The sequence below is a fragment of the Bufo gargarizans genome, chromosome 6, assembly GCF_014858855.1.
Source record: "Bufo gargarizans isolate SCDJY-AF-19 chromosome 6, ASM1485885v1, whole genome shotgun sequence".
NCBI lineage: Eukaryota > Metazoa > Chordata > Amphibia > Anura > Bufonidae > Bufo > Bufo gargarizans.
The window spans coordinates 161,631,424-161,651,092 of NC_058085.1; the positions used below are offsets into that span (position 1 = coordinate 161,631,424).

The following is a 19,669-nucleotide window of genomic DNA, read 5'->3' on the forward strand; positions in this document are numbered from 1 at the left end:
ATGGAAATAACTGACCAAATATAAGAAGTTTGATCTCTTGTAGTTTGAGCATCCACCTTAACATGTTCAGTATTTGGTCAGCATTTGATCAGTATTGGTAAGGAAAAAAAAGGAGTGGGCCCAAAACAGAGATAACATGTGATTGAAATATTTGCATGTCTTCTGGCATAAGTTTTGGCTATTTGCCTCTAAAATCAGCTTTATTCAGATGAAAAAGAAGTCCTGCATGCAAGATATTAATCACACGGTCAGTATTTGGTTAGTTTTTTGCATCAGTATTTAATCAGTATCGGTAAGACAAAAACAGAAGTGGGTACAAAACATAGATAACATGTGATGGAAATATTTGCATGTGTTCTGTGTTTTGGACCCACTCCTGCTTTTGGCTTTCAAATGATGATCAAATACTGATGCAAAATACTGACCGTGTGATAAATAGAGGCCTTCTGGATGCTCAAATGACTAGACACTTATTTTTTTATTTTTTGCATTTTTTTTGTGTTTTTCTGAATGATTAGAAGAACGGAAAAATAAACAATGATGTCAACATGACTAAACAGGGACACTAGTGGCCCTGTAACAGACTGGTGAGGGTGGCAACAGCATGAAGACTCACAATAGTGGCCCTGGAACAGAGTGGTGAGGGTGGCAACAGCATGAAGAGCCATATGGTGGCAGATCACAGTAGGGTCAGATGGCAGTAGTCGTGTCCGTCTGCATCCTCAAGAAATCGATCATGCGTTTCCTCTGCTCATATATTAGTTCCAAAATGTGGAGAGTGGAGTTCCAACGTGTGGAAATGTTGCATATGAGGCGATGTAGGGGAACACCATTCTGTCTTTGCAGCCCAAGGAGGAAGTGTTTTGCTTGTTATGAGTAGCTGAAGTGCATGCACAGTTTCCTTGTCATTTGAAGATGTCTTGCAGTTGGGTAGAAGACTTCAGGAACTGGGTGACAAGTAGATTGAAGACGTGTGCCATGCAGGGCACGTGGCTCATCCCTCCCTGTTGCAAAGCAGAAAGAATGTTCTTCCCATTATTGGTAACCATGGTTCCTATCTCCAGTTGAGGAGGAGACAGCCAGGATTCGATTTCTTGGTTGATGACGCAGAGCAGTTCCTCCCCAGTATGACACTGTTCGCCCCCAGGCTGACCAGGTGCAGAAACACGTGACAACACCATGCTTTGCATAGGTAGTATGCTGGAAGACCACTCCAAACTGTGCCTACAGTGGGGGCTGAGGACAAGGTGGAGGATAAGGAGGCAGAGGAGAACATTGGTGCAGAAATCCCATGATTACAATGTGGAAGCAGCATTGCAGTCACCTGGCCAAATTGCTGGTGTGCCTGGGATAGAACCACATTTACCCAGTGGACTGTAAAGGACAAATATTGTCCTTGGCTATAGTTACAGCTACAAATGTCAGCAATGGCATAAACTGTACCAGACACCGACAGGCTCAAGGACTGGCCCACCTTCAGCTCAACATACATCTGCAGGGCTGGTACAGCTTTTTTTTTAGAGAAGTAATGATGGCTTGGGACTGTCTACCTTGAGTGGACACAAGCCATTAGTTCTCTGAAATGTTCAGAGTCCACAATATGGAAAGGGGTGGGGTGTAGTAGCAGCAAAATAACCAGGTGCATATTCAGCTTCTGCACCGTTGGATGAGTGCACGGATACTATTGTTTTTTTGCAATCGCCTTAGTGATGAATTGCTGTGAAACATGATGCGGAGTAGGAGAAGAATCAGAAGCAATAGATGAAGGGAAAGAATAACAGCTTCCTTCTGCTGAGGTTGAGGAGCCCTGACTGCTGAATAAGGTGTGCTTGCTGCTGGGTGATACAGCGGTTGCTGCGTCAGGTTGTACCACTACATTAGTGACACAGTTTTCCCAGGCCATTTTATAGTGAAGCCATATGGCCAATTTACAGTATGTGTTGATGCAGGGCCGTGGTGCCAACATTAGCACCCTGCATACTGCCACAGTAACGTCCTCTAGTGACTTGATAAAAAAATTCCCACACTGCCAAGTATGAGATTTTTACCCCCCAACAGTCCGTACTGCCTGCCTGCCACTGCCTTTATGAACCTGTGCACTACTAGTTGCTTCCTGACAGATAGGCTCCTGAGTAGCAGACGGTCTGTCCGGGCGCGTTTGGCTACATCTCCCACTGCTTCCACCCTGCTGGCTCATCTGCATGCTGCCTGCCTGATGCTGTCTCACGGGCCTGCTGCCACCCTCACCCCCTGATGATGATACCCTCTCTTCACTCGGCTCCCATGTGCGATTAGTTATATCCAGTAATGACCGCTCGCAACACGTGCTTCCACCAGATTGTCATCATCGCTATTTGCACACCAAAGGGAGAATGCAACAAACCTCTTCTCCAAGTCTGTATTGGCCTGTAGCTGCTGACTGTCCTCACTAAGCTCGTCCTCGCTACAAAGCGGAGCAGAGCTGGCAGCATGCATTACTTTCCCAGCAGAGGGAGCAGAAAGAGGCAGTTGTAGGGCACAGAAGTTGTTCCTAGGCCATGCCAACTAAGTGTGGTGTCAGAGGAACCCACCGATTCCTGGCTGTTTATCTGCTGTCACCTGAGGTGATGTTGAAGAGCGAGTCAACCATTCCATTACAGCTGGATTGTTGCTTAAAACATGACTGCTGGATGATGGTGGCAGCTCTGGCCTGTTGCTCTGACTGCTGCTACCACTATCCCTTCTTCTGCCGCTACTTGTGCTGGCTACAGCAACATTTTTGCCTCTGGCTATTCCTTTTGAGGGCACAGGCCACTTTCTGTTGGCCATAGTGTATAGTAACCGAACCAGTAATGTAACAGATGAAGTATGAATGACACAGCAGATAGACTAGAAAAAAACACCTATACATTACACCGCCTGTTGACTATGAGTCTGATGCACCGTACGTCTATGTATAACTGAACAGATTAATTATTAATGGGGCAGCAGAGTAACTAGGTACACAGGCCTATATACTAGACCAGCTGTTGAGACTAATTCTGAACAGTGAATCTATGTATAACAGAACAGATTAAGTATAACTAGCTCAGCAGATGAACTACAGTGTGGAAAATAAGGTAAACTTCAATTGTGAGAAACAGAATCTAAAAAAAAATATCAGTAAAATCACCTTGTATGATTTTTAAAATAGCATTCAAATTAATTATTTAAAAATCATACAATGTGATTTTCTTGATTATTTTTTTTTTTGATTCTGTCTCTCACAGTTGAAGTGTACCAACAATAAAAATTACAGACCGCTCCATTCTTTGTAGGTGGGAAAATCATCAGTGTATCAAATACTTATTTTCCCCACTGTATATAAACGTGCCTATATATTAAACCACCTATGGACAATGAGTCTGATGCACCATATGTCTATGTATAACTCAACAGATGAATTATTAATGGCACAGCAGATTAACTAGGTACACATGCTCATATATTAAATGGCTATTGAGACTAAGTCTAATGCACAGTCAGTCTATGTGGTCACTGAAGAAGGAGCATCTCCGCTCCGAAAATGCGTCTGGTGAACAAACAGTGACACAAGCAGATCTCCATACATCATCCTTCTTTTGGGTACTCCAGAAACTTTGGGAACGCATACAGCGCACAATAGCTAAGTAGCCGTCTTCCTGAATTTTTCAAATAGCCCATTTCTGTGGAACCAATAGCGGTCTACTCCTGGCATCACGTGGGACGCCATTTAAGACGCCAGAAACACGTGGGACGCCACGTGGGATATACGAACTCCGCAGCATACTATGAAGCATAGCAGAAGGGCTACAGGAGCGGTAAAGTACCCGACAATCCAAGTTGTTATTTGATGAAACGTGATGTAATGGTACAATAGCTAACCTCTGAGATACCGCAGGATAAGTGAAACGAACTGCTGAATACCATTGGCTTTTTTCCATTTCCTCTTTTCAATTGCATACTATTGCTCTACGATTGCTTTCATACTATACATATGGTGGACTCTAGATCAAGTAGTACCACATCAAATGACTACTAACCAAATTTGACATTCTTTTAGAGAAATATATAAGCAATTCCTATATAGACCATTCACAACCTACGTTTATTCTATGTTCCTATTTATCTGGTTGCATTTTTTCCTATCAGCATTGTTAATCATAGGGGGTATTGATCACCATGTAATTTGTATGCTTTCAATATATTTTGTATATATTTTTTAATAAATTTGCCACATTTACTTCACTTGCTCATATTGTATGAATCTATCTATAACCAGATAATCAAGTGCCCCTCTCTCCTACTTTTGTTTCTTCCAAATTTTTGACATATATGACAAAGGGTGTGTTGTGGGGAGTGCACAGTCCCATCTTCGGTTATAATAGTTTAAGCCACTAATATCTTCTTGTTTGTACTAGAGTATGGAGGTGGCAGCAGTATGAGGAGGCCACTGAGTGGCACAATGACAAAGTCTGGAGTTGGCAGCAGTATGAGGAGGCCACCGAATGGCACAATGGCCGAGTCTGGAGTTGGCAGCAGTATGAGGGGGCCACTGAGTGGCACAATGACCGAGTCTGGAGGTGGCGGTAGCATGAGGAAAGGACAAAGTGGCCCAATGACAGAGTGTGAAGGTGGCAACAGCATGAGGAGACCTCAGAGTGTGGAGGTGGTGGCAGCAGCAGCATCAAGAGGAGGCCACAGAGTGGCACAATCACAGAGTCTGGAGGTGGCAGCAGTATGAGGAGACCACTGAGTGGCACAATGACAGAGTCTGGAGTTGGCAGCAGCATGAGTAGACCACAGAGTTGCTCAATGGCAGAGTCTGGAGTTGGTAGCAGTATGAGAAGGCCACCGAGTGGCACAATGACCAAGTGTGGAGGTGACGGCAGCATAAGGAAACCACAGAGTGGCCCAATGACAGAGCGTGGAGGTGGTGGCAGCATCAAGAGGAGGCCACAGAGTGGCACAATGACAGAGTGTGGAGTTGGCAGCAGCATGAGGAGACCACAGAGTGGCCCAATGACAGAGTCTGGAGTTGGCAGCAGTATGAGGAGGCCACCGAGTGGCACAATGGCCGAGTCTGTAGGTGGCTGCAGCATGAGGAACCCACAGAGTGGCCCAATGACAGAGTGTGGAGGTGGCGGCAGCAGCATCAGGAGGAGGCCACAGAGTGGCACAATGTTAGCATGCACAGGTTAACGTACACAAGAAAAACCCACATAAATGTTGGGCAAAATTGTCTGACCCTAAAGAAGCCAGCTCAGCATCATGAAGTAATCCTAAAAAAGCAAACTAAGACTAAACAGGCTACCGCCACCTCCACAATCTGTCATTGGGCCGCTCTGTGCTCTCCTCATGCTGCCACCACCTCCAGACTTGGTCATTGTGCCACTCGGTGGCCTCCTCATACTGCTGCCAACTCCAGACTCTGTCATTGTGCCACTCTGTAATCCTAAAAAAGCAAACAGACTAAACAGGCTAAAATAATCAGTAATTTTATTAAATACATAAATATGACAAAAGACAAAAAAGTACATCAAAACATTTGGTACGAATCACTCCTGAGGAATAGTATAACACAGATATATATAAATGGAGGCTTGTAATAAAATGTTAAAACGTCCCTGGAGGTGGAAGGGAAGATAAGTAATCAGGTGGGGCTGCCACAAAAAATTAAAATAAAATTGCACCAGAAGTTGTCTTGTTAGTGTTAAATCGCATGGTAGCAATACAAAGAGGTAGTGCAACACAAAGGTAAGATATATATTAAACCCTAAAATAAGGGAAAATGTCAAAAAGTGCATGCAACTACCTAAATTGTATATAAAAAAAAAGACAAAAAACAATAAACTGCCAGTCACAGTGAATCACTATCTTCCCTTCCACCTCCAGGGACGTTTTAGCATTTTATTACAAGCCTCCATTTATATATATCTGTGTTATACTATTCCTCAGGAGTGATTCGTACTACATCTTTTAATGTACTTTTTTGTCTTTTGTCATATTTATGTATTTAATAAAATCACTGATTATTATAGCCTGTTTAGTCTCAGTTTGCTTTTTTAGGATTACAGAGTGGCACAATGACAGAGTCTGGAGTTGGCAGCAGTATGAGGAGGCCACCGAGTGGCACAATGACCGAGTCTGGAGGTGGTGGCAGCATGAGGAGACCACAGAGTAGCCCAATGACAGATTGTGGAGGTGGCGGTAGCAGAAGCATCAGAAGGAGGCCACAGAGTGGCACAATGACAGAGTCTGGAGGTGGCGACAGCAGCAGCATCAGGAGGATACCACAGAGTGGCAAGGTGACATAGTGTGGAGATGGCAGTAGCAGTAGCATCAGGATACCACAGAGCGGCAAGGTGACATAGTGTGGAGATGGCAGTAGCAGCAGCAGCAGCATCAGGATACCACATATGGTGATGCTGCATATGTTGACGCAGGGCTGTTTAACATATATACGTTTCTTGTATACGTTAAAAAAATGGGAACAACGTGATGTGAACCCACCCTAAACTGCATATTTAAATCAAACTCATTGAAATACCCATTTTGGATCTGCAAATGCAATAAAGATTGTGAACACATATTGGCAGGCACCTAATGTATGTAGTTTTCTGTTTGCCTTCATTGGTTTCAAATGTGTTATATGCTGCATTGTCTTTCTAAATGTTTACTATCTTGAAAAAGAAGATGATGACATAATATCATTTCATTTCTAGTGCAATTAACTTATCTAGTGTAACCAAGAGATACAGAACAGAAATAATTACCTTTATATTTTTATGGGAATGTGTCGCCGATATTTTATTACTGCCAGTTAAAACCAGATAGTGACACATATCCTTTTTTCTAATCTGTTTTTATTTTCTGATTACAGATTTTTGTATTCTATTGTTTGAATATGATTATTAGTGTTGAATAAATATCCGAATCGCGAATTTTAATCATGAATATCGCCACTTATATTTAGAATATAGTGCTATATATTCGCATTCACGAATAGTATTGAATATTCTAATCGCGAATTTATCATGAATATATCACATTGCCGATTTTTTCTCAATCAAGAATCCTAGGTATGTAGAATCCTTAAATTGCCCTTTTTGCTCTCCAAGCTCATGCCCATCTGGGGGCATCCAGAATTCACGGCGGGAGTTGAATCTAAACACTTCAGAGAATGGAGAGCAAAGGGAATAAAAAGAATGGGGGATTTTTGGAATCGTCAGGCGCCTTAGTTCCTTCTCGGAAATTAGGGATAGGTATGAGCTTACTCACTCCCAACATGCATTTGCATACATGCAAATCGAGAGCTTCCTTAAGCATAGATCTCAAACTCTGGCAGCAATAATGCTCCCTAATGTCATGGACAGGCTGTAAGGTCAAGGAAAAGTTAAAAAATCCCTTTCAGACTTGTATATGGAACTCAGGGAAATTAAACAAAAACCATTATCAGACTCTGTCTTTGCACACTGGAAAAAAGAATTTCCTCTTATATCGACGGAAAATACGATTATCCCAGGATTAGAAAAGGTTAGGAAAACGACTTGGAATGAAGGTTGGAGAGAAACACACTTTAGGATATTACATAAATGAAAAAGGCTCCTCCCATATACAACTAATGAATATGGTAAGAAAACTACCAAGCAACATATACCAAAATAAACATATATGGCTAGGTTCCATTTCAAGATCCTGTACCGCACATAAAAGCTCAATTTACATCGATTGCGTCTTTGATGCGTTTTTGATGCGGTTTTTTCCAAAATGTCATTTTAACCATGTAGTCTTCTCCATGAACCTGTTTTTATTGTATTTTTGTAATAAACGTATGGGATGTTATTTATGGTTTTAATCTTCATTTAAATATGTTGTACGCTGTGAACAGTGATATAAGTAAGCAGTGATGCAATCCATCCCACATATTGGGAGAAACCCTAAAAAGTAGGATTGTGGGAAAAGTCAAAACCCTTATATAAGGAGTGAGAATCCACTCACTCAGTTGGCCACTGAGGAAGGGGTGTATGACCCAGAAACGCGTCTGGCAGAGACAGAGTGAGCGCAGATTCTTGAGAAGAATAAGAAAGCTCTTCATTTAAAAGACATCGATATACGAGATATCTCTAATTCATCAAAACCGGAATACAAGTCGCATACTACTGACGTCAGTCCAACGTCAACTTAATGACGTCAGTCTAGTGTTCAGCCGGCACCCAAGACTACCAGGTCACGTGGGACGCCACGGTTTAACCAAGTACACCACGCGAGACGCTGTGAGCGTACGCACGCTGTGAAGATCCAGCTAGGAAGGGTGAGCCGTAACACTACAAGCGACAAGAGACTGTAAGTACGGGAGCACAGTCTCCCATTTGCCACATATCTCTGCTAATCCAGCATATTGGACAAATAGACATTAACAATATCAGCGCTCCAATAGGACTGGGCCATTGGGCCGATACCGACTATACCATTGCCCCAACATTATAGGCCTTAATCCTATACCTCTGTGGAAAAAACTTTCACTGGAAAACTCTCACTGGGATACCCATTGCTATCATATCACTGTTGGCAACTTTCCTAGATTGGTGTTAGAACTAGTGAAGTTTTGCACATTTTGTTTAATATATATTTTAATGATTTTAAGGGTTTGTTCTTAAAATATTAATAAATATCTATACTTTATCCAGTGATCCCTTTTGAGTGTGCCCCCTCATTTCTCTCAAATTTCCACAATCTCATTTGGGTCCTGTGGGTAGGACCAGAGGGTGAGCACCTGCCCATACGCAACGGGGGTGAGCCGCTGTACATTATAACTTTCTTTAAACACAGTACCCTCAACAGCTGAGCTCCCCTTATTGCGAGATGGACATTTGGGAACATTTGGATAATAAGTATAGAAAAATTGAAGCCTTCACCTTCAATATAGAGGGTGAACTTTTCATAGAAACTAATAGATCAATGGATGATGTTTTTAGGGCTCTGGAGAAGATTCTACAGCGACAGTTGCGCAATAAGTGGGAGATTCGATCACTTGCGCAATATTTAGAGAAGGGCCTCATTCCCAGAGGTTTGTCACTCGCCAAGACACCTGCGTCAGACTTGGTGGATGACAAATTCAAAAAAGAATGGGACGATTTTTTTAAAACACAATCGGGGGTCCTTATACAGATGATAATTAAAAGAAGGATACAAATGACAGATGAAATGACAGGACAAATTGACATTTTAAAAAAAGAAATGGAAACATTCCCAGATACTGATACAGTTCGGAACTGGCATGAGAGAATTTGCAAAAATCTAGACACGCTAGAAAAGGAAATAATAGGCAAAAAAACAAAAAAATTACACCGCATGGAAAGGAAGGTGGTCACTGATAGGCATGAACAAAGAGAAGTAGAAGAAACTACAACACAGGGACATTTTGACAATGTCAAAATCACTAATAGATTTGAGACACTTGCAACACCCCATATTTTAGATTTTACACCCCCACATCACAAAACACGTACGAGGAGCACACGGACTCCCACTCCATCACGACAGGAGATACAAGCACACAATCACTTAACACAGGGTCACATTCACGATTACAATCTGAGGGATCGTCCGAGGCAGTATACACAGAGCAGAGGGAATCACCAAACACATGGACAGGAATACAGACATCACCAGAACACAGCACATTACCACATACCAAAAATGAACAGACAGAGACACGAACACAACGAACAACACGGAGAGGACGACATGCACAAAAGAAGAAAATACAGAAATTAGCAGTAGCACCCACCAATATAATAAATATCATTGACACTGTCCTTACAAATATTCAGACGCAGCTTCTAAACAAAGGCCTGAAGTTTGCTCCTACTAACCCTATGGATAAGTTTGCCACATACATTGGTGTGGAAAAGTTTATCAGACGCCTATGTCTTAAAAAATATTTCCTAAAAAATCCAATAAATAGGGAGGCGGATTTGATGGGAAATATTACTAAATACCCACATACAGATCTAAAAGCCAAGTCTAAAAAATATCCTAGACAAGAGATTAGTAGAGAAATGGCCACATTCAAGAATAATGTTGAACGTGATCTGAGAAAAATTAAAAGCCGCAGGGTCAATACTAACTTGAATAAAGAGGAAATTAAGGCCATTAAATCTCTACAAGAAGCCAACAATATCACAATTAGGCCAGCAGATAAAGGCGGGGCCGTTGTGATACTCAATACAGTAGACTATATACAGGAATGTCATAGACAATTAGGATCAGAAAATACATATCAGAGGCTCAAAGGAGATCCAACACAAGAATATCACAATACTCTAAAAAGCTACTGCATAAGGGGAACACAGGCAGGTTTTCTTTCAGAACAGGAAGCGAGATTTATCTTGGATACTGAGGGGAGGATTCCAATGTTCTACTGTGTCCCCAAGATCCATAAAAGCCTGGAAACTCCCCCAGGCCGCCCAATAGTGTCGGGTATCCAGTCTATATCATGTAATCTATCTAGATACATTGATCAATGGCTACAGCCCTATGTCAAACGGGTACCATCTTACATTCGGGATACTACCGACATTATTAAAACATTGGAAAAAGTCAAATGGGTGGATGGATGGATCTTGGGGACACTGGATGTGGGATCCCTTTACACAGTGATAGAACACACTGGGGGGATTCAGGCACTACATGAACAACTATCGGTTGATGCTGGGCTCCCCAGTGAACAGCTAGCATTTCTGCTGGATGGTGTGAGATACATTCTAACTCACAATTATTTTGCTTTCGAAAATGAATTCTATCTGCAATGTACCGGGACCGCCATGGGCACCAGATTCGCCCCCAGCTACGCCAATTTATTTTTGGCGCAGTGGGAAAGAGAGATCATTTTGCCCAGGCTGGGGGCGGATCTGGTGCTATGGCGGCGATACATCGATGATATTCTGTTCATATGGCAGGATACAGCTGAATCCCTTGATCTGTTTCTGAACAATATTAACATCAATAACAAGAATTTGGTATTTAGTCCTACCATTAGTACAGAAAAGGTTGAATTTCTTGATTTAGAAATATGGATCAAGGAAGATCATCTACAATGTAACACGTTCTTCAAGCCAGTCGCCAAAAACAGCTTCATCAGGTTTGCTAGTTGCCACCTCCCACGGTGGCTGATCAACATACCAACCAGTCAGTTCCACAGACTTAAGCGGAACTGTACGGTTGATAGCAAATTTGATGAAGAGGCGACTGTCTTGAAACAACAACTGTTGGATAGAGATTACCCAGTCCAAATTGTAGATGAATCATTGGACAGAGTAAAAAAGATGGAAAGGGAACAATTTTTCGTGACAAGCGAGCCACAACCACAAGATGAAATAATAAGGATTATCCTTCCATTCAGCTCTCAATATAGAGTGGTGGAAAGGAGTATCCGAAAACATTGGGGACACCTGCTGAATGACAAACTAGTTGGGCCCCTTTTGAGTGATACACCAAAAATAACATATACAAGGGCCAATAGTTTAGCAGGGAAAGTAGCCCCAACTGTTAAAGCCAACAAAGATAATCAGAAACAATTGAGAAATAATTGGCTAACAACAAATGGGTTCTTCAGGTGTGGCAGGTGTGCAAATTGTAGAATCACAAATTTCCCCAAAAAAACAACTACAGTAACATCAACAGTAAACTCCTTTAGTCTAGAAATACGAGAATGTTTAACTTGTGATTCAACTGACGTTATATACCTCTTGGAATGTGGATGTAGAAAACAATACATAGGTAGAACAAAAAGAACATTAAAGAAAAGGATAGCGGAACATGTGGCAAATATTAAAAAAGGCCGAGAGACACACCCCCTATCGAAACACTTTAAAGTGCAACATAATTGTGATCCAACAGGCCTTAGATTTACAGCTATAGAAAAGGTCAAAAAATTGTGGAGAGGGGGTAACCATATTGCCCACATGTCTAGACAAGAATCTCGCAGAATCTTCGAATACGATACCATTGTTCCCAGGGGCCTCAATGCCGAGATGGAGGTGTTTGGGTTTCTGTGAATGTAGGGGGGCCGTCCAGTGGAGATGAGACATCGCAGTTTGCCGACTATCGGCGCTGTGATCTCCCCTCCCCACTGGAAGGCTCCTCCCATATACAACTAATGAATATGGTAAGAAAACTACCAAGCAACATATACCAAAATAAACATATATGGCTAGGTTCCATTTCAAGATCCTGTACCGCACATAAAAGCGCAATTTACATCGATTGCGTCTTTGATGCGTTTTTGATGCGGTTTTTTCCAAAATGTCATTTTAACCATGTAGTCTTCTCCATGAACCTGTTTTTGTAATAAACGTATGGGATGTTATTTATGGTTTTAATCTTCATTTAAATATGTTGTACGCTGTGAACAGTGATATAAGTAAGCAGTGATGCAATCCATCCCACATATTGGGAGAAACCCTAAAAAGTAGGATTGTGGGAAAAGTCAAAACCCTTATATAAGGAGTGAGAATCCACTCACTCAGTTGGCCACTGAGGAAGGGGTGTATGACCCAGAAACGCGTCTGGCAGAGACAGAGTGAGCGCGGATTCTTGAGAAGAATAAGAAAGCTCTTCATTTAAAAGACATCGATATACGAGATATCTCTAATTCATCAAAACCGGAATACAAGTCGCATACTACTGACGTCAGTCCAACGTCAACTTAATGACGTCAGTCTAGTGTTCAGCCGGCACCCAAGACTACCAGGTCACGTGGGACGCCACGGTTTGACCAAGTACACCACGCGAGACGCTGTGAGCGTACGCACGCTGTGAAGATCCAGCTAGGAAGGGTGAGCCGTAACACTACAAGCGACAAGAGACTGTAAGTACGGGAGCACAGTCTCCCATTTGCCACATATCTCTGCTAATCCAGCATATTGGACAAATAGACATTAACAATATCAGCGCTCCAATAGGACTGGGCCATTGGGCCGATACCGACTATACCATTGCCCCAACATTATAGGCCTTAATCCTATACCTCTGTGGAAAAAACTTTCACTGGAAAACTCTCACTGGGATACCCATTGCTATCATATCACTGTTGGCAACTTTCCTAGATTGGTGTTAGAACTAGTGAAGTTTTGCACATTTTGTTTAATATATATTTTAATGATTTTAAGGGTTTGTTCTTAAAATATTAATAAATATCTATACTTTATCCAGTGATCCCTTTTGAGTGTGCCCCCTCATTTCTCTCAAATTTCCACAATCTTATATTTCGAATATAGTGCTATATATTCGCATTCACGAATAGTATTGAATATTCTAATCGCGAATTTATCATGAATATATCACATTGCCGATTTTTTCTCAATCAAGAATCCTAGGTATGTAGAATCCTTAAATTGCCCTTTTTGCTCTCCAAGCTCATGCCCATCTGGGGGCATCCAGAATTCACGGCGGGAGTTGAATCTAAACACTTCAGAGAATGGAGAGCAAAGGGAATAAAAAGAATGGGGGATTTTTGGAATCGTCAGGCGCCTTAGTTCCTTCTCGGAAATTAGGGATAGGTATGAGCTTACTCACTCCCAACATGCATTTGCATACATGCAAATCGAGAGCTTCCTTAAGCATAGATCTCAAACTCTGGCAGCAATAATGCTCCCTAATGTCATGGACAGGCTGTAAGGTCAAGGAAAAGTTAAAAAATCCCTTTCAGACTTGTATATGGAACTCAGGGAAATTAAAGAAAAATCATTATCAGACTCTGTCTTTGCACACTGGAAAAAAGAATTTCCTCTTATATCGACGGAAAATACGATTATCCCAGGATTAGAAAAGGTTAGGAAAACGACTTGGAATGAAGGTTGGAGAGAAACACACTTTAGGATATTACATAAAGCCATTTATGGCTTTAACTGGGCTGGGAATGACCCAGACCAATCTAGAATCATCGCTTGTCCAAAATGTCACCTTAGGGGGTCGGATATGGTTCATGGACTCTGGTCTTGTCCAGACTCCATGCGCTTTTGGAAGATGGTTAAGCACCATATCAAAGCACATCTGAAAATAACGATTCCACGCCAGAACTTATCATTTTTCACTCATCTCCTGATCGTAACCTCTCTTCTCCAATAGTTCATATTGCAATTTTGGTGGCCAAGCGCTGTCTTTTGAGAAACTGGCTACAGCCTCGAGTTCCGACAGCCTCTGAGATATTCACACAAATCAAGAGGTGCTTTGATATGGAAAGATTGGAGGTGGAACAGACTGGAGGATCATTAAACAATGTGTTCTTTAAAAAATGGGGGACATTCTTGTCAACAGTATACTCAGACCAAGAATTGAAAATACTTATGAAACCCTTCTTGAATTCGGATTGGTACTTAAAGAATAAAATAGCAGGATCCTTGGGAGGCTATTGGTCGATTAGATTTATGATCTTACCTGCGATGAAGGAGGGACACCCTACTGTTTTGTTTGGGGGGAGGGGGGGTAAAAGTTGAAAAATCAAGATACCCTATAAATCTCAGCTGTAAGTGTATCATGCTATTATATCTATCGTTGAAAATGAGTATCATCTATGGCAGTATTAAGTATGTACTTGAACTCACTGCATGCATATGTACTACTGATTTTGAATGACCAATAAAAATGTATATAAAAAAAAAAAGAAAGCATAAAAAATAGCTTTACAGCAGTCCCATGGGCCATAGACACAAAGGTCTGGACGGAACCTCATTGACTTCTATGGAAGAGTTTTCTAGGCATGCTCTGTGACCTTGCAGAAGTCATTTTACAAGCAAGGAATAGCTAAGCTTTGACAATCACTTATTGTAAATAGTGGATCTTGTGTTATCAATTCACAAAGGTGATATCATTACAAGCAGCATTAGAGTGACAGGTAAGCAGATAACTAAAGTAAAGTCATTTTGCGGTTTATACTACTTCCTGGATGAAGTGTTCACTGCTGGAGGCTGCTGCTGCTGTTTGCTCAGATAAGTCTTTGCCTTTATTGTGTTTCCTTGCTGGCTTAATTCTAGGTAACTCTGACTCTGTCCGTATTAAGTGCAGGGAGCCGGTGGTCGTGTCCCCTCACTATTATAAGGTTTTCAGGTGTCACACAATCTTAGGTACGTGGGCATGCAATCGTCTACCATTGAGCCCCTTGCATGTGCATAGCAGTCAGGGAGAGCTCTTAGGGTTTTATAGGGCTCACCTATATGCTCCTTACTTTGGGATCAAGCCAGTCGGTCGTTTATTTATAAGTTCCAGCTATCAGCAAATTCATCCGTGACAGCTACTTAGAAGAGAAAACAGGTGGATACTGTGCACCGATGCCATGGGTCCCTTGGGATTGGATAAAAAATATTGATATGGAAGTGCTCCTGTAGATTGTTTTGGTCTATGTTCCTTGTGTTTCTGTTTTCTGGTTTTAATGAAATGCAGACAGTCTCTGTATGGTGAGCACACCTTTGACCCTAGTCTGACCTCACAGGTGAGCGCCACATCTGGGCGCCGTCCAGTGACATCAGACAAGGGTGTGCGCACAGGTATGTAAGCAGGCATTTCTTTGCCGCTGATATGCTGGCCTGACGAAGCGCTGCACACGCGAAATGGCTGCCGCTGCAATTCCTTTGCACTGCAAGTACATTGTCCACCCGCTGCAGTCTGTGTTCTTTTATACTTCACCTCAATTGTGGGATTTACAATAAAGAAGAACTACAACTAATAGTGAGTGCCACTGGACTTTTTTTTGCTTTTTCTCAAAGCCGCACATTCATTTCCTTAACAGTTTAATCAGTGGAGCACCGCCAGGTTGTGAATACATGCACCCTTGCTGCCAATCAAGTGACCACAAATACACCCCTATGGGAGTTAGGCCTCATGCACACGACCGCTGTTTGCTTCCGACGATTTTAGCATTTCAGGTGCAGACCCATTCATTTCTATGGAGCCGTTGAAAATGCGGATAGTGCACCGATTGCCATCCGCGTCCGTGATCCGTGGTTCCAGTCCATCCAAAAAATATAACCTGTCCTATTATTTCCGCGGAAAACTGTTCGTGGACCCATTCAAGTCAATGGGACTGTCAAAAAACGCAAAGGCACACAAGATTGTCATCCGTGTCCGCATGTCCGCGTCCATTTTATTCCTATCATTTGCATGGCAAACCTGTCTTAGATTTTTTTTTGCATTCTTTTATGTCTCGTGGTCCTCCAAACATAAAGGAAGACACACGGAAACAAAAACGGAAACAGATCACGGAACATCGGAACCCCATTTTGCGGAACGGAACACAACAATGGTCGTGTGCATGAGGCCTTATATAGAGGAAATCAGTGTGTAGTGCCACTTTAACTATTTTTATTGTTACATTTTTTATTTTTTGACCGATTGTCTTAGGTAGGGTCTCCTTTTTTTGCAGGATGAGGTGACGGTTTTATTGTTACTATTTTGGGGGGCATATGCCTTTTTGATTGCTTGGTGTTGCAATTTTTGTGATGTAAGGTGACAAAAAATTGAATTTTTGGCACAGTTTTTTTTTTTTTTTTACGGTGTTCATCTGAGGGGTTAGGTTATGTGGCATTTTTATATAACAGGTTGTTATGGACGTGGCAATACCTAATATGTCAACATTTTTTTATTTTTTTCACTTTAGCACAATAATACCAGTTTTGAAGCAAAAAAAAAATCATATTTTAGTGTCTCCATTGTCTGAGAGTGATAGCTTGAGGTTAACGCATTGCACCCGCACTGAATCCGGACCCATTCTTTTCTATAGGGCTGTGCACATGAGTGGTGATTTTCACGCATCACTTGTGCGTTTCGTGAAAATCTCAGCATGCTCTATTTTGTGCATTTTTCACGCAACGTAGGCCCCATAAAAGTATTCCTTCCCAACAATTGGCTGCTTGTTAAGTGAAGGACTGCATTTACATGCAGCAACCACCGCCAAAGTATGAGGAAAAGCAGTTGCTATTGTGATTGCTTGTCCTTATAGAAGAGCAATGATTCTGGGCAACAGATTGCTGTTTAGACAGCACGTTCTGCTACCCTGAAATGATCATTTAGGTGCCTGCACGAACGAGTGGATCACCCCATGAACAAGCAGTTTGCTCATTCATCAGATGATCGGTGGCACGTTTAGATGGGCATTCACAGAAACATTTGTTCACAATAATCTGCCCAATTACTACCCCATATAAATCCACATAAAGGCCTCTTTCACACTACCGTATGGCTATTTCAGTGTTTTGCAGTCCGTTTTTCACAGATCCGTTGTTCTGTTTTTTTTGTTTCCGTTGTGTTTCCGTTTCCGTTCCGTTTTTCCGTATGGCATATACAGTATACAGTAATCACATAGAAAAAATTGGTCTGGGCATAAAATTTTCAATAGATGGTTCTGCAAAAACAGAACGGATACGGAAGACATACGAATGCATTTCCGAATGTGTTCCTTTTTTTTGTGGACCCATTGACTTGAATGGAGCCACAGAACGTGATTTGCGGGCAATAATAGGACATGTTCTATCTTTCAACGGAACAGAAAAATGGAAATACGGAAACGGAATGCATACGGAGTACATTACGTTTTTTTTGCGGAACCATTGAAATGAATGGTTCCGTATACGGACTTGTACGGAACGCAAAAAACGGCCCGCAAAACTGAAAAAAAATAAACGGTAGTGTGAAAGAGGCCTGAGTGTGATTTCCCCCTCCTTATCTGTTCTATGTGCACCGGAGCTGAAACAAAACATAGTGGGAAGTAAAGGAAAGGACAGTACAGTGCTGGCAGACTTTACAGAGCTGCTTCTGAGCGAAATGCATATAGCTGTGCAGCTGAAACAGGAATAATGTGGCTGAAAAAGTATTTAGGGAAGCCCAAAAAATGCATGCTCCTTCCCACAGTTATGGTTGTACAAGGAAGTACAGCCAGTAATCAAACTTTTATTGAAAACTAAGGTATGCTTTAAGCTTCATTTACATGCAGTGATCGAGCACACAATTGTCGGGAAGGTGGCGTTCCGCACCTTTACACAAGCTGATTACCTTGTGTAATCGGCCAGAGTATCCTGCCTTTAGTGGCCTATGTGAAAACTGCAGGATTTTAGGTTTTCTATTTAAACATAGATTTTGACATGGAAAATTAAAAATATGTTTAAAAAAGATGATTTAAACAATATGTCATTTTCTGATGACAATTCCCTTTAAACAACTTTGTCAAACTTTCACAATTACATTTTATTCATTTTTTGCTTATCCCTAGACCTTTTCTTTTCTCCTAACTAAATACTGTCAGTATGGAACATTTTCCTATCTATTGGCTTGAGTCTTTCTTCATCACCTCCTGGTAGAGAACCTTTGAAGCAACCATTAACCTTTCAGTGAAGCACTATCTGTATTTCCCAAGGGTTTAACACCCCCTCCAGCCTTACAGTACACAAAAATGTCAGATCTTCATTACCTGCACAGCCTACGGATAAGGTCTTCAGAACGACGTCCAATGCGGTGTGGGAAGTCTACCTTTTCAATGCCTTTCAACACCATGTTATAAATCTTGATGGGATCTGTTCCAGAGAATGGAGGGCTAAGAAAACAGATAAACTTGTAATAAGAGGATTTGCTTGTCTTTTTCCATTCACATGGATATTGTTATTGTCTTTTGCTTTATGTCTATGTATGGTTATTTTAAATCAGACTTTAAACAGTATTTGAATGCTGACAAGATAAAATCATTTCACATGTAAATTACTTTTGTATGGTGGTCATTGATCAATTTTTGCATGGTAGTTTAGGCTAATAGTCTCTCTGTAGGACATGCGCTATGAGTTTGATGTCAGGTATTGTTATGGTTGAAGCAGTACATTCATGTGTATTCTACGTGTTTATTGTGACCATGAAAAGGAAAGAATAAAGAAATATTAGTGTATTTAAAAAAAATGTAATCTGGTCAGCCACATTTTGTCATTACTTTATATATCATGCTCTACAGAAGTTTCTGTTAGATTAGTACAGTAGTATAAGCAATATAGGCTCCAGACACTTTATCAGGCTCTGTCAGACTCTGCAGGTTTTCCTCTAGAAGAGGTTCTGAGAATATCTCTGTACATACACAGTCTGATAGAACATTCTACAATATTGTGCTGTCAGATTTAAACAGAGTTTAATAGAAAAAAAATATAGTTCCATCTTTTCTTTGCCAAAAGGTTTGATGAATCACACTATGTAATGTTTTAAGAATCGTATAACATCATGAACTATTTTATGTTTATCATACGTTGAATGCAGCTTCACAGCTTTAACTTGTTTCAGGAAGGAAACAAAACCCTCTAATTCCCAGTAATCAAACAACAAATGTGTTGAATGCTACATCAGCTTTGTTTCATCTTTACATCTTTTATTACTACCTGTCTTTGATTATCTAACAATCTACCTATATAATTATTGTGCCAAGAATATTTATTTCTAGAAAAGCATTTACAATTACTTGGCAGGTCAGGGTGGAAGTTGATTCATTTCAGTATGCTTTATGAGATTTATTGTTGGTTTAAAAATATACACATATACCATTATTATAAACTATAATGCTGACAAAAAGTCCATCCTACCCCTAACAACAATGAAAACATGGTTTGCAAAAACTCAATTATGGTTTTCATGACATTTTTCATAT

At 41.2% G+C, this 19,669-nt stretch overlaps 1 protein-coding gene across 1 annotated transcript in view; it reads right to left on the bottom strand.

The window, feature by feature from the left end:
* LOC122941006 (cGMP-dependent protein kinase 2-like) overlaps nt 1-19,669 on the bottom strand; it is a 322,377-nt gene that overhangs the window by 32,853 nt on the left and 269,855 nt on the right. Inside the window, exon 16 of the mRNA XM_044297977.1 lies at nt 18,461-18,583. Within this exon, the coding sequence (XP_044153912.1) occupies nt 18,461-18,583 (123 nt within the window). The remainder of the gene's footprint in view (nt 1-18,460; nt 18,584-19,669) is intronic.